Raw genomic sequence first — 15,646 nt, forward strand, 5'->3', positions numbered from 1 at the left:
CAGACCTCCGTTCGAACTTCCCGCCGCGGCAGAACCCACCAATCACAAACGTCCTCCCTCGGGCCACGCCCCCACCGCCCTCTCGGGAACTCGGGTCGGGTTTCGCGCACACCCGCCCTCCCTTACGCACGCTGCGCGCGGACGTCGGCCTCTGACGCCGTCGTCGCCCCCGCGCCGAGTCCCGCGCGGGCCCCTGCCGCCTGCCGTTGGGCGCGAGGCCCAAGTCCCTCCCTCGGGACCTCCCCCACCCCCCGCAACCGCTCCGGCGGCGGCGACCCATGTGGGGGTTCAGGCTGCTGCGGTCGCCGCCGCTGCTGCTCCTGCTGCCGCAGCTCGGAATCGGAATCGCCGCGTCCGGCTCTCAGGCCGCAGCCATGAACCCGGGCGGCAGCAGCGGTGCGCGATGCGCGCCCCCGGCCGAGGGGCGCCGGCCGTCCTGCCTGCAGCTGCCCGCGGTGCCGGGAGCCGACCCGCAGCGCAGCAACGAGCTGCTCCTGCTGGCGGCGGCGGCGGAGGGACCGGAGCGGCGGGACCTCCCTGCCGACCGGGCGAAGGAGGAGCCGCAGCCGCCGCCCCAGCACCACGTTCTCTATTTCCCCGGGGATGTGCAGGTAACTTGGGGCCTGCCTGGGCACCTGTTCCCTCCTCTCGGGCATATGCGCATTCCCTAGATCCCGCCCTCGTGGTTGTGCCCAGGTCCTTGCCTCGCCCGGACACACCCACACATGGACTCCGGGGGGTGGCTCTGCTGTTACTCCACGGACCCCTCAACCGCACCTTCCACACCCCGGCCCCTCCTCATGGAGCCCCAGAGGGAGGGTGTCCTTGGAGGTTAGGACCTCGAAAGAGCCAGCTGTCAGTCCAGGCTTCGAGGGAGTGGAATTTGAGACATGGAAGGAACGAGACGCATAATGTATATTCATTCTATAAGTTGGTTTCTCAGAGGAGTGTCTGTGCACGCGCAGGAGATAGGGAGATGGCTTTTAAATTAACTTAGCACGTAGTGTTCCCGAAAACGCTGGTAGTAATTGAAAAGCAAACAAGTAAACAAAAGACTATTGCAAGGGTATGACACTCCATAACCCTAAGAAAGGGAGGGTGGGTGGAAGAAAAGGGACAGTAATTACTAAGCATGCCAGTATTTTGATGTTCGCCTAAATTCTGCGCTTTTGTTTTTGTGTGTGATTTTATCTTTATTATTAATTTTATAGCTGCAGGCAAATATCCGTGGATACTTGTCCTGGAAAGCTGGGTCTTAATCTAGATCTTAATCAAGAACTGTGTTGTCTAATACGGTAGCCATTAGCTATATGTGGCTATTTAAATTAACTTAAACAGAATTAAAAATCCAGGTCCCCAGTCGCGCTACCTGCATTTCAAGTGCTCGGTAACACACAAGGTTTGTGTGTGCTGTCATGGACAGCGTGAATACAGAGCGTTCCCACCGAACCTTTGCATCATTACAGGAAGTTCTGTTGGATAGTGCTGGTGTAGACAGGGACAGCTAGAATCTGCCTAGATGTATTTCTTATACCATGAAACATTATTAGTTTATTGTTTTAAAATTGATGCTTCAAAACGATATACTTAGTAACTTTGTGCCAAATGATGGTTAAGATATATGTAGTGTTTTCTCTTACCCTCAAAATAATTGACTGAGCTAGTTGACTGCCGATAAAAACTATGGAAAATCTAATATTTATATTTAAGAGAAGAAACTTAATTTACTCAGTTGATGCCCTTTTGCTCAGTTTGGGAAAAGAGCCTGACATTGCTGACAGCGACTTGCAGAGATTTGTGGACCAGCTACTGTGTGTACATCTGTAATAACGGCGATGATGACAGTAATAACAACTAACCTTTGCTGAGCACCTGCCTACTGCATGTATTTAAAGTGTGCCAGCCGGAAGGTGGAACAGTTCTGCAGATGAGGTGTAAGGGGCTAAATGCAGTTAGAGTAATATCTCCTTTCATTTTGACATCATCCATTTCTTTATGTAGGCTGAGATTCCATTAGCCTTTTGGACAGTGATATACTGTTGATTTATGCACAGTATGATGTGCTCTAAAAACCCAGGTCTTTTTGAGCAGAAATGGAGGATAATGCATCAAAAGGCTTTGAGGCCAGATTTCTTAGGTTTGAACCCTGATTTTACGTTTTTTAGGTCTAACATCTCTAACCAATTGCAGCTACCTCAACTATAAAATAGGAATAATAATGTATAGGATATCAATGAGGATTAAATGTGTGAATACCCAGTGAGTTACAGTCTCTTCTCATCTTTCTGGTGACCTTTTTAATGATTAGACTTACCCTCTGTCTGCCTTCACTCCCTTAGTGATCTCTGTCGGTCTTGTGGCTTTCATACTACTTGTACTCTGACAGCTTTCATCATTTGTCTATCTAGCCTAGACATATTCTGGAACTTTAAACTTACCACTTGCACACACCATGTTTCCTTTTGGATATTAAATAAATATCTGAAACCTAAAATCTCTGCATCTTTGCCCCTAAATCTATTATTCCCACAGTTTTCCTCATCTCAGCTAAGAGAAGCTCTTCCTTTTTACTTGCTCAAGTTAGAAATCTTGAAGTTAATCCTTTAGGCCTCTTTCACACTTCATATCTTAATCCATCAACAAATAAAGTGGCCTGACTTTCTAAATGTATCTAGAAGTGATCAGAATAATCATTTTACCATGTAAGTCACATCCTACCACACCTCTGCTCAGAACTCCCCCACAGCTTCCCATGTCACTGGGTAAAAGCAGGAAACCTCTTGATGGCCGGCAAGGCCCTTCACTGTCTTTTTCTTTTTGCACCCTGTTACTTTCCTGACTGTCTCCTTTTTCTGTTTTGCTCTGCTCCAGCTGCACTAGCCTTCATATTGCTTGTGGTAGGCACACTTCACCTCAAAGCTTCACATGCACTGCCTGGAGCAATCTTCCTGCAGGTGTCTGTAGGATTCCTGACCTCTCCAGTTTCAAGTCTCTGCTCAAAAGTTGTCTTCACAGTGAAGGCATCCTATTTAATAATCATACATATGCACAGGATGCATGTCAACTTTTCTGCTTTACTTTATCCATTTCGTTTACTGTATTAGGCATTCATTTTGGTTTTTGTCTGTTTTCCACCACTGCAACGTAAGCTTCATGTCTGTTTTCTTCACTGGTATATCTGTGATGCTGAGTGACTGGCACGTAGTTGTTTTTCAGTAGATAACTTGTTGAATAAATGAATATATGTAAGTTGCTTTGAACAGTGCCTCAAGTGCTTGGTAAGTCTTGGCTATTATTATATGAAATACTTTTAGGCTCAGATTTCCTGATCCATATTTTTGCACTTGATTCTTTTGAGCCTATTGTTTATCCTTATGACATTTACCCTGTTAGATACAGTTCATCTTTTTAGTGCATTGATCCTTTTAGAACCCTTATTTTGGTTTGTATCATATGTAGATTAAATAAGTTTTCTTTCTATATCTTTATTCTTAATTTGGATAAATATGGAACAGAATAAGGCCAAACAGAACTTTGGTAGGGTACCATTAGAAGTTTCACCTTACCTTAACACAGATTCATTATTTGGTATTAATTGGATCTGGTTGTTCATGTAATTTTAAATCCTAATTACCTTTTTTTTTTTTTTGCTCAGTAAAATTCACTCTGAGCTAACATCAGTTGCCAATCTTCCTCCACGCCCCCCGCCCAGAGCCCCAGTACATAGTTGTATATTCTAGTTGTAAGTCCTTCTAGCTCTTGTATAGGAGCCGCCACCACAGCATGGCTACTGACAGATGAGTGGAGTGGTTCTGTGCATGGGAACAGAACCCAGGCTGCTAAAGGTGAGTGCGCCGAACTTTAACCGCTAGGCCATCAGGGCTAGCTCTGCCATTGCTTTCTTGATGTTCCTTTCGCAGTCATCTTTTGTTGTATGTCCTTTATTCTATACTTGCCCTGTCATCATTTGAATCTCAGGAAAGCTGAGGCTATAGTAATTCATACTTCGTTAGGTACCTCTTGATGTTTTTCTTATCAGTAATGATTTTGGAGGGGGATCAGGATTTTTATAAGTAGGTGCGTTTCAGTTTTCTTGAGTTATCTTGCTTTTTAAAGCCTCAAGATATAGAATTATACTCACCTCTCTCTTTTTCTTAAGTGTGAGCTTACAATTTGATGATAAATTTTGACAAATATTACAATTATGTAACCACCACAATCACGTTATACAACGTCTCCATCACCCTTGTGCCCCACTTTGGTCAGTCTCTTTTCTCAGCCCAGGGCCACCACTGATCTCCTTTCTTTCAGTATAGTTTTGCCTTTTCTAGATTTTCATTAGGAATCATATAGTATGTAGTCTTGTGTCTGGCTTCTTTCATGCAGCATGATGCTTTTAAAATTCATTCTTACTGTTTCTTGTATCAGTAGTTTATTCCTTTTTACTGCCAAGTAGTTTTCTGTGTATGTGATATACAGTTTGTCTACCAATTCAGTAGTTCATGAATATTTGGGTCATTTCCACTTTTAGCATTTAAAAAATTTTGCTTTCCTAAATGCTAGGATATATAGATGCCCCTGTCCTGAGTGTATGTCCTGGTGAGTAGGAAAAGACTCACTTCTCTGTGTCTCTCCTTTACTGCCCCACTGCTGCCACACTCACAACACTTCTGACACTAGATGTTGGGGGGGTTCTCCTCACACCAAGCAATTCTCTGCAACACCAGCTGGGTCTCCTGTAATTCAATTTAATTCTGACACTGGTTACCTGGAGTCACTGTCAGATCCCACAAGTTAAGGGCTCAGTCCCATAGGACTGTCCTTCCCCCACTTCAGATGCCAGTCACAAGTCCCAGGTTGTCACCTGTACAGCTGTAAGTTAGAGTTCCTACAACTCCCTCCTCAGGGTCGGTTAATCTGTTAGGACGGCTCACAGAATTTAGGGAAGCTCTTTACTGTTTACCCATTTATTATGAAAGGATAGGATAAAGGATACAACTGAACATCCAGATGGAAGAGATCCATAGGGCAAGATATGTGGGAAGGAGCGTCAAGTTTCCGTGCCCTCTCCGAGTGCACCACTCTCCCAGCACCTCTACGTGTTCACCAACCTGGAAGCTGCCCAAACTTGTGCTTTGGAGTTTTTATGGAGGCTTCATTGCAGAGGCATGATCACCCCTTAACTCAGTTTCTAGCCCCTCCCTGAAGAATGGGGAGTGGGGCTGAAAGTTCCAAACTTGTAATCGTCTCTTGGGCTTTCTGGTGACTAGCCCCCATCCAGGAGCCCACCAAGAGTCACCTCATTAGAACAAAGACAGTCCTATCACCTAGGCAAATTCCAAGGCTTTTAGGAGCTCTGTGCCAGGAACTGGAGGCAGAGGCCTGTACATGTGTGTGTGTGCATATGTACGTATGTATATATATATATTCTATTATTTTGCACCTGGCCGTGTTCCCTGGGGCTTCCTGTGTTGTTAGGCAGCCTGCTTAGGCTGGTTCCCGTTACGGTCCTTCTAGCTTACTTATGTGGGATATCTACTTTATGCTGAGCAAATATGCTGCCTTGCCCCATTTTTGATGGAAGTTCAGCTTGTACCCAGTATCGCTTTCCTCATTCTGCTGTAAGACTAGTCCACCTAGCTTAAATCTTTATCATGAATGTCTCCAAAGTGTTGGAGACGCATGTCAAGCTTTCCTAACAATCCTTTGTACCTTTACTGCAGTAACAGTATGGGATGGGCCCATAAGTTTTTGCAGTTCAGCAAGCATCTGCCTATGGAGTAAGCACCCCTTAATCTCTCCAAGAGCTCCTCTTGCCATCTGCCTCCCTGGGGATGAGGGGAAGTGTGCCCCAACCCCTGCCTCCTCAAGGAGAATAAGTGCATTGCATTCCAACTGGGATGAAAACTCTCAAAAGAAAACCCTATCTTCCCGGAGTCTTTGTCCTTTTATGTATTCTGGCCATGGCTAATAGCTTGGGTTGCAGAACTGGTTTTGACTGCCTGTCAGCAAGTCCTATGGGGATGTCTGGTGTCTCTTTTTAGAATATGGGAGTGCTTATCCATTGTTCTCAGATCTGGACTTTGACACAAGAGTAGCAACCCCGCTTTTACTCTTCACTATACGCAGTTCTTAGTATGAGCATTTTCCCCTTCTGATCATGTAACCTGAGGCTAACCAAAGAAAATGCCAAGTTTTTAGATTTAGCACCTCCTATGTGGTAGAGACTAAACTGAAAATCATAAAATCTTGAGTTCATTTTGGCTCATTAAATAGCTGTATCATATAAATAACTGTATAGCTTCTAGGACCTCAGTTTCCTTAGCTATAAAAGAGATTTAGACAAGCCCTTTCACATCCAAGCTCCTCTGATAACTTTATCTCTCACAAGTCTGGATGTGCAGAAGGCAGTAGCAGAATCCATAAAAAGTTAAATGATAGCCTTCTGAGAATAAAAATATTTTTTAACATATATGACAAACTATTAATATTAATGAGATACACACTGTTAAGAAGGACTTGAGCATCCTTTTGGGAAAATATCTAAGGAAATGAATAGAGAATTGACAAAAGAAAAAAATGAAAATTGCCAATAAACATACAAAACTATTCAACATGACTAGAATCAAAACAAATGCAAATTAAATCAAAAGTAAGACATCATTTTATCATAGTAGCAAAGATTTTTAAAAAGTTAGTGCTAGTAGCCAGTGTGGGTAGGATGTGGGAAAATAAGCACTCTTGCATACTTCCAGTGGTAGTGTAAATTGGTATTAATCTTTCTGATGGGAAGTATAAAAATTATGATGCAAATCTGCATTTATTTTGTTGACACAAATAATCCATAGTCAAACAATAAATCAAAATTGGGGTGACTTTATTATGAGCCAAATCTGAGGACTAGCCTGGGGCCTTCCTTCTCCAAGGAAGGAAGGGCATTGAAGAAGTGAGGTGTACAGAGTGGTTATATACCATCTTGGAACAAAGAGTACACATCACATATGATAGGAACGTCCCTTTTACAGTTGTCATGAGATGCTGAGTTAGCACAACAGATCAGTGGTCAGCAGTTGAGTGATCACAAGGTGAGCACAGCAGGTCAGTAATTAATCCTTAGTTAGGGAGAGATGCTTACCCTTAAAGAAATGCCAATATGGGGGAAGTTACATCTCTATCTGTAAATGCATCATTCTTATCTTTGGGATACACACTAAATATTTAAAGCAGAAGTACAGTGTATGTTCAACAGGCCACGTCACGCCCTTCTGGAGAAACAAGGTCAGGCGGAATTAGTTTTAAACCAAATGGCTTCCTCATATACTCCAGTATATCCTGTTGCTTTTCATTTATTTATCAATTTATATGGAATCATGCCTATACTATATTTGTAAGTGAAAATGGTATGTGTAAGCTCATTGAGGGAGAAGTAAATATGCCCTCTTATGTACACACTTGTATATATGTATGTATACTAAGAAAACTAGAATGCTAGACAATAACATTTTAATAGTGATTATTTCAAATTGGTGCTTTTATGGATGATTTTTCTCTCTTCCTTATACCTTTGTATATAGACTAAATTTTTATAGTGAGTATTACTTTTATTAGTTTTAATTTTTTAAATAGAAAAAATGTGCATATTGCTAAAAATTCCATTTATTTAAGGTTACTCATTGAAAAATAAGTCTCCTTTTCATCCCATTCTCTCTAATCTCCCATTTTTCTTCTGCAAGGCTACCACTGTTTATATATCCTTCCAGAGACATTATATGCGGATGCAAACTTTTTTCTTTCAACATGAATGATAGCATAGTCTACAGGAGTTTTTGGCTCTTACTTTATAAGCCATGTGAGTACTCATAGAGCTGCCTCATTCTTTTCAAGCAGAAATAAATATCCTTATACATATTTATTCATGCATATATGCAAGTATATCACTGAGATAAATTCCTAGAAGTGACATTACTAGTTCAAAAGAGGTACATTTAAAACTGTTCAATGTATATTGTAGATGACTGTTAGAAATAAGGGAAAATCACAACTCTACTTCTCTTTCTCTCACCCCTTCTATCCAATCCATCAGCAAATACTGTTGACTCTACTGTCAAACTTTCTTCAGAATCTGCCCCCTTCTTACCACCTTTGCTTCTACTGCCACTCTGTGTCAGGCCACTTTCTCTCATCAAGATTATACTTCAGTGGCCTCCTATTGGTTTCCCTGTGTCCAATCTTGCTCCTTCCCACATAGGAACCAGAGCAATCCTTTCAAAATGTAGATTATATTAGCCCTCTGCTCCACACCTGTCAGAGCAGAAGCCACCATCGGTGCTCACCGTGTCTTATGAGGCATGATCAGCACCTTGCCTCCTCCCCACCAAAATCCCTCTGACCTCCTTGGCGATCACTTTTGCCCCTTGTTCACTGCACTGGAGCTTGCTGGCCTCCTTGCTGGTTTTAGTTCCACCAAGCATGCTTCCACTTCAGGGCCTTTTGCTATTGCAGTTCCTTATGCCTGAAATATCATCACTCCATCCCTCAGGTCCCTCTCAACTCTCGCCTTATTGGAGGCCACCCTGTGTTTTAAATAATCATCTTCCACCCTCTACAGAATCTGGCGCTCCTTTTCCCCTGCTTTATTTATTCTACTCCGTTGCCCTTAATACCATCTAATGTTTTGTGTTGTCCAGCCGCTGGCCATTTGTAATGTTGTTGGTCTAATCAAGGAACTAAACCTTCAACTGTATTTAACTTTAAATTTAAATCTGAAAACTGATACTCAATTCAGGCCCTGGAAAACTTTTATTTGAACAACTTAGGTATGTGAATCTTCTTTTTCAACCGTACGTTTTATGAAAACTCAACTCAGATCAAGTATTTCCAATGAAAATTTACATCCAAATTGAGATGTGCTGTATGTGTAAAATATGCACTGGATTCCAAGACTTAGAAAGAAAAAGAAATGTAATAATCTCTCAGTAGTTTTTAATATTGGTTACATGCTTAAATGATGGTATTTTGCATATACTGGGCTCAATAAAATATATTAAAAATAATTTCACCTGTTAACTTTTTACTTTTATGTAGCTACTACAAAGTTTTGTGTGTGGCTCCTGTTATATTTCTGTTGGGTAGTGTTGCTCTGTTGACTTACGGAGTTACTCATTGTATATCTCTGTAGGAGAGTGTGAGCTCCATGAGGGCAGAGGTTTAGTCTCTTATGATCCATGCCCAGTCAGTAGATACCCAATACTTTTTATTAGAATAAATGAGTAAATTTGAATGAATTTCTCTTTTTTTAAAAGAGCCATTATGAATAAAAATTAAAAGGAAAACAAAATTTACATGCATGTCTTAGAACCTAAACAAAAAGCTATTAATATATATAGAATGCTTATGAATAAATAAGATTCAAATAAAAAAGGGCAAAAGATACGAACATCCAAGTTTTCAGTAAATTCAGTTTAGAATTAGTTATTCTGTGCTTATGAAGTTTAACAAAGATGAAAGGAAAATGATACCTACTTCTCTGGAACACTGTATTGTAGTCTAATAACCTTAAATCACGAAGCTCCTTCCACCCAGTTTTCCATATTTAAGGATGTAATCACAGATGTATAAGATTTTTCTGTAACATTCACTGCAGCTTTGTTTGCAATACCTAAATTGAAATTAAACATAGCATTCAGGTTAGAGTAATCCAAAGAGGGAGGGGTTCAGGATAGCAGCTTTAATAGAAAAATACTTTAAAATTATGTTTCGGTCAGAAAGTCTGTCTAGAGCCAACCCTGACGGCCTGGTGGGTAAAGCTCGCACTCTCACTGCTGCGGCGGCCTGGGTTCAGTCCTGGTCTAGGAACCACACCACCCGTCTGTCAGCAGCCATGCTGTGGTGGCGGCTCACATAGAAGAACTAGAAGGACTTACAACTAGGATATACAGCCATGCACCGGGGCTTTGGGAAGGGAAAAAAGTCGAAGATTGGCAACAGATGTTAGCTCAGGGCGAGTCTTCCCTGCAAGAAAAAAGTCTGTCTAATAAACCAAATTTGTATTTTCAGATAATGTGTTAGGAACTGTTATGTAGACTAAGTAAAATTTATTAAAAATCTCTGTAATCCTTCTAATGTGTTTCATTTTTAAAATTCCTGCTATGCTATTTAGCTATATCTTATAACCTCTGCTTTGATGGATTTGAGGCTTAAACTGAAGAAGTGATTTGTTCAAAATCTTATAACCGGAAAATAATGACAGATTTATAGTTTTCATTTCTAGTACATTATCCAGAGGTCATTATAACATCTGAGCTTCCTCCAAAATAAAAATGGGAAACTATTTTGTGGAAATAATTTTAGATAAATGTATATTTAATACTTGTTTCATCTTTCTTACCTTTCAGAATTACCATGAAATTATGACTCGTCATCCTGAGAATTATCAGTGGGAAAACTGGAGTCTAGAAAATGTTGCCACCATCTTAGCCCACCGATTCCCCAGTAGCTATATTTGGGTGATAAAGTGTTCTCGGATGCATTTGCACAAATTCAGCTGCTATGACAATTTTGTGAAAAGCAATATGTTTGGTGCTCCAGAACACAATACTGACTTTGGAGCTTTTAAGCACCTTTATGCATTATTAGTTAATGCTTTTAACTTGAGTCAGAACAGTTTGTTGTCAAAGAAGAATGTGAAAGATTTGAATAAGGACTCCAAAGCATCTAATTGTAGATCCAGTTCTTCTCATACTACTAATGGTTGCCAGGGAGAAAAAGAGAGGACCTGTGAAAAATTTGATGAGTCTGCCGTGAGTTTTTATCCACCATCACTAAATGGTGCATCTTTTACTTTGATTGGATTCAGTAAAGGTTGTGTTGTTTTGAATCAGTTGCTTTTTGAATTGAAAGAAGCCAAGAAAGACAAGAACATAGATGCTTTTATCAAAAGCATAAGAACAATGTACTGGCTGGATGGTGGTCATTCTGGAGGAAGCAATACTTGGGTTACTTATCCAGAAGTCTTGAAAGAATTTGCGCAAACAGGGATTATTGTTCACACCCATGTAACACCTTACCAAGTACGTGATCCAATGAGATCTTGGATTGGAAAGGAGCACAAGAAATTTGTTCAGATACTTGGAGATTTTGGTATGCAGGTAACTAGCAAAATTCATTTTGCAAAGGAAGCTCCTTCCATAGAGAATCACTTCAGGGTTCATGAAGTATTTTGAAACTACAAGAATATTAATGTACTTGTTCAGTGGAAGAACATAAGCACTTTGAATGCTATAAATTCAGATAATGAGACGTAATTCATAGATGCATTGTCAGTGGTTTTTTTGGGGGGGAACACACATTCCTAAAATATGAGTGTAATGTGCAGTAGTATTTCTTGCTTGTGAATGTGAACAGTTTTTATTTGGAATGAGTTAGAATTAGTTCATTTGAAATCTAAAAGGTGGTTTGTGATAATCCTATGAGGAGATTTAAGACCTTTAAGAATGAAAGTTAGAATACAATCCTTACAAAAGGTAATTAAAATTGTTATTGTTGGAAATAGTTTATTTTCTTGAGTAATGTTTGAAACTAATTTTGGTGACACTATAACAGTAATTAGCTAATTTTGGCACTCTAAACTTTTGAGTGGAAACACTCCATGTCTCTTCAAACAAAGTCACACTGATGTTTTCCATTGTTTTGGAATAACTGTACCCTGCTTTTTCTGTTTTGTAAATTCATGGAGTCATTCTTTAATATGCCACCAAGTGTTTTTTCTTGAGAGTCAAAATATATTTGTTTCCAAATATCCAAGAACGTGTAGTAGCATAAAGTTGAGTTTTAAAAACATTACGCTTAAGCACTGTGGCTTACTTTTTAATTGACAACTTTTGGATAAGACATTTTGGAGTTTCTTGAATCTTGTCCAAAAACCAGTTCTTTTGGAAAATTGTTTTAAATTGAACATAATTATGTATATTGGATGAAAATATACATGTATGCTGGATAAAAATATACTGCAGATTTAAAATCTTTTCATCATTTCAGTCTTTTGAAAGAGATCAACTTAGGTGAAATAAATAGATAATACTCTATTTGTTAGTGCTCTATTGAAAGGGAGACAGATTCTATAGATCTAAGTCAGTGTTTCTCCAGAAGCATGATTTTGTCTGCCAAAAGAAAGCAGCTCTCTTTGGCCAAAATGCAAAATTATATTGCTATAAGAAAAGTTACAAGGGAAAGTTTGAAGACACAAATGATTTAATTTTGGCTTCAAAACTGAATTTGCTTAACACTGCTACATAATTTGGATGAGGTCTCCTTCTGCCCGTTTTTCTTGACCTAGATTAAATACATTTTGAGAAACCAAGATCTATTGAATGTCAGCCTACATTGAATCATGGCTGTGTGATTACAGTAATAGATGAGCGGTCATTTTTTATTGTTTATTAATAACTAGCTTTTCCAGGTCGTGAAATAATGAGGGAGGGAAGTAACATGCTGCTTTCAGACTGAAAAAAATTGACACTGAAGCTTAATATCTTAATAACCCAGAGGACCTAAATTTATAAAACAATATAGAATTAAAATGTTAATTTCTTGGATTCTTCCCAGAATTATATCTTAATGACTCTATAAATACATTCCAAATATTCAGAGACCTAGGAGAAAAGATTAATTACCAAATGCTTAAAAATAACCTCCCTTAATTCTGTAAACTACTACACTCTCTCAATGGTATTTCTTTTTTTTTTTTTTAGGACAAAGTAGTTTTATATTGCTTGTTTCTTTAAATACCTGCTGTTTCTTTTGAGACCAAAAATTCCTAACGAGAGAAGTAGTCAGCTTGATCTAGCATTTTATTTATTCCCTTGTCTTAAAGCACTATGATTGATTGGATGGCTTCTTTCAATATGTTTAATAATCCTTGCTAAAACTCATGTGTATCTAATGTAAAATTGCTAAGTTACTGAATGCTCTAATGAGGGGGGGAAGGAAAGGTATTCATTTTTACAGGATCGACTAAAATGGAAAATGTAGGACTTTTAGCAGAAGGATTCATTAAAACATCTGAGCTACTTAAAAATCTGGGTTCTTTAGCTATCCAGTCGTGTGAATGCTTTATCATAATTATTATATGTTGAATGGATATTAAGAATAACTCACTGGACACCTGGGAGTGCCATTGCATCAAAATGAGACAGTTCTAAAAAGTAGAAATATTTTCTTAGAATGAAAATATATTCAAGTTGACCCATATTCAGATATTGTTTAATACTTCAAATTTGTTCTCCATTTTTGTTTAAACTATTGTAAATGTTAATGTATCCTTTTGGATTGTGCCTTTGTGTTTGTGTCCTGAAAGAGCCAACTGAGAAAAGTAGTCATACAAATAATGTGAAAGTTGTTACCACCACAGCATGAATGTACAATTGTATTAAATTTAATCCACGGAAGCCTGTTTGGATGTACTTTATGTTATTAGATTTGTTAAAACTTCAGATCATCATTTGGAAGGAAGCTATTTCTCTCCACTTTGCCAGTTTGGGTTTGTATATGTTTTCATTAACCTCCATGTTTTTTCAAATGAGCAACTTTGTACCTTTCCTGTAAAAATACATCTCTCCTTTAAATTGCTCCACAAAAATTTGCATTATTTCCATTTCTTCTGTTGGACTTCCTAGAGAACAAACTATCTCAAAAGTAAGTTCATCCTTTTCTGTGCTAAGCATCTCAGATATCTGTATTCCTTTAGCTGTCCTTAAGAGACTTGGTTAGAATATAGTGTGATCTATTTTTCATTTCATTCATGTATCTAAGCACCCACCATTTCTAAGTACCCACCAAGGGCAAGGAAGTGCTAGGCACTGAGGATACAGTACAGACAAAACAGTTCCAGCATATGAGAATGGAAATGTATAACAGATTAAAGTTTACGAGGTAAAATATGAAACAAAAGGTAGTATTCTTAAAAGAACTGTTCTGTTATACTTCATTTAAGGGCCTTAAGAGAAACCTGCTGTAGAGGACAATATACATCTTGATAGACCTCACCTGTCAGTTCAGGTTGCTCTTTACAAAGGCAGAGAAGCTTAGCACCTCTTAGCAGTAGACACAGGCAGAGTCACTTAGGATGATCATTTTGATAACCCATTTAAAGGAACTTTAAAAAATACAATTTAGGTGTATTTAAGACACCTAACCACTCATGGCCTGTATGCTTGAAACAAGACTTTAAGGTAACACCAGAGATACGTGGGTGATTGCCAATCTACATTAGTTCCTCCTGACTACATCTGGTTTTAGCACTGGGAAGTCACAGCAGAGTTCCAGCTCCATTCAGACCTGCACTCCAGCTTCTTGCTTTTTTTTTTATCAACTTCTTACATTCAGCTTCCGTGTCTATTGGCAACTTTAGATAAGTGAGAGAAAAGCCTCACTACTAAGGTTCTTTCCAAATGTTCACATAGCTGCTGTTCAAAAGGATGGAAAGATACAAAGTAAGTCTTGTTGACTTTGTTTCCCTTGTTTTAAGATTTCATGAAAGTGACAAGTTTGAAATTAATTAGTGAATAAATAGAATCCCAATGTAATTATGTACCAAGATGAATACTATTAATGTTCAAGAAAAGCTAATAATTACAATCTACACATGTATTTTTAAAATTTATTTTGAATAATAGATACACGGGCAAAAAAAAAAATCAAATACACAACCACAGATTCCAGTCTACCCACCTACTTGTCTAACCTCTTCTCAGAAGCAGTCACTATCACTGGTTTCTGTGTATCCTTGTGGAGATAATTCTGTGTGTGTACAAATAAACGTTTAGTTCCAGCATACCTTTGTTTTACACAAATGGCAGCACACTAATAGTTTCAAACCTTCTTCTCATTTAATTACCTTGGAAAAATTCCTTGCCAGTACGTACATAGATGTCTGCCTCATTCTTTGACTTCCTAGTATTCCATTTTTATATTATGCTCTGCTGTCTACTTGTTCATCATTAGTCTTATTTTGTATCCCTTGTCTATGTAGTACGCAGTACAGTGAGATGTTTTGCTGGCAGAGGAAAAAATTCCTTTCCTTCTCAGGTCAAGCCCCCCAAAAGTTGCCAAAGAATAACTATATAATCTATTCAGAAGTATTTGAGATGAGCTGCCCCTAAGGGAGAAAGCATGGAGAACTAGTAATCTCATCTCCACAGCTCTAAGCCCAGTCTCCATCAGCCAGCTGTGTAAGCCTGAACAATCGTTGAAGCGCTCTGGACTGATGATGATTTTTCTTTTTTTTAAAGATTGGCACCTAAGCTAACAACTGTTGCCAATCTTTTTTTTTTCCCCCTGCTTTTTTCACCCTGAATCCCCCCACTATATAGTTGTATATTTTAGTTGTGGGTCATTCTAGTTGTGGCATGTGGGATGCCACCTCAACGTGGCCTAGTGGTGCCATGTTCACACCCAGGATCCGAACCAGTGAAACCCTGGGCTGCCGAAGCCGAGCATGCGAACTTAACCACTCAGCCATGGGGCCGGCCCTTTGGAATTTCTGAGAAGTTGCAGCTAACAGATACTATGTAATATTTTATACATAAAAAACATCTCATTAGGTCTCAACCAGATAGGCAAAAACGATTGGAATACTTTGCATTTGAAA

The 15,646-nt window shown here is 39.3% G+C and overlaps 1 protein-coding gene across 1 annotated transcript; it reads left to right on the forward strand.

Annotated features, from left to right (window-relative positions):
• Positions 1-106: 106 nt before the first annotated feature.
• C18H2orf69 (chromosome 18 C2orf69 homolog) lies at positions 107-13,636 on the forward strand. The gene is made up of 2 exons (XM_023622307.2): positions 107-611; positions 10,395-13,636. Exons 1-2 carry the CDS (start codon positions 279-281, stop codon positions 11,220-11,222), a joined length of 1,161 nt encoding a protein of 386 aa, XP_023478075.1. The 5' UTR covers positions 107-278; the 3' UTR covers positions 11,223-13,636.
• The last annotated feature ends 2,010 nt before the right edge of the window (positions 13,637-15,646 follow it).

This window comes from Equus caballus, chromosome 18 (genome assembly GCF_041296265.1).
Source record: "Equus caballus isolate H_3958 breed thoroughbred chromosome 18, TB-T2T, whole genome shotgun sequence".
Classification (NCBI taxonomy): Eukaryota; Metazoa; Chordata; class Mammalia; order Perissodactyla; family Equidae; genus Equus; species Equus caballus.

What these genes read in the sequence shown, in the direction of transcription:
- C18H2orf69 (XM_023622307.2), top strand. Translation starts at nt 279, where the DNA reads ATGTGGGGGTTCAGGCTGCTGCGGTCGCCGCCGCTGCTGCTCCTGCTG. An exon ending in ATTTCCCCGGGGATGTGCAG is followed by an intron (nt 612 to 10,394) that starts GTAACTTGGGGC and finishes CTTACCTTTCAG; the next exon opens with AATTACCATGAAATTATGAC.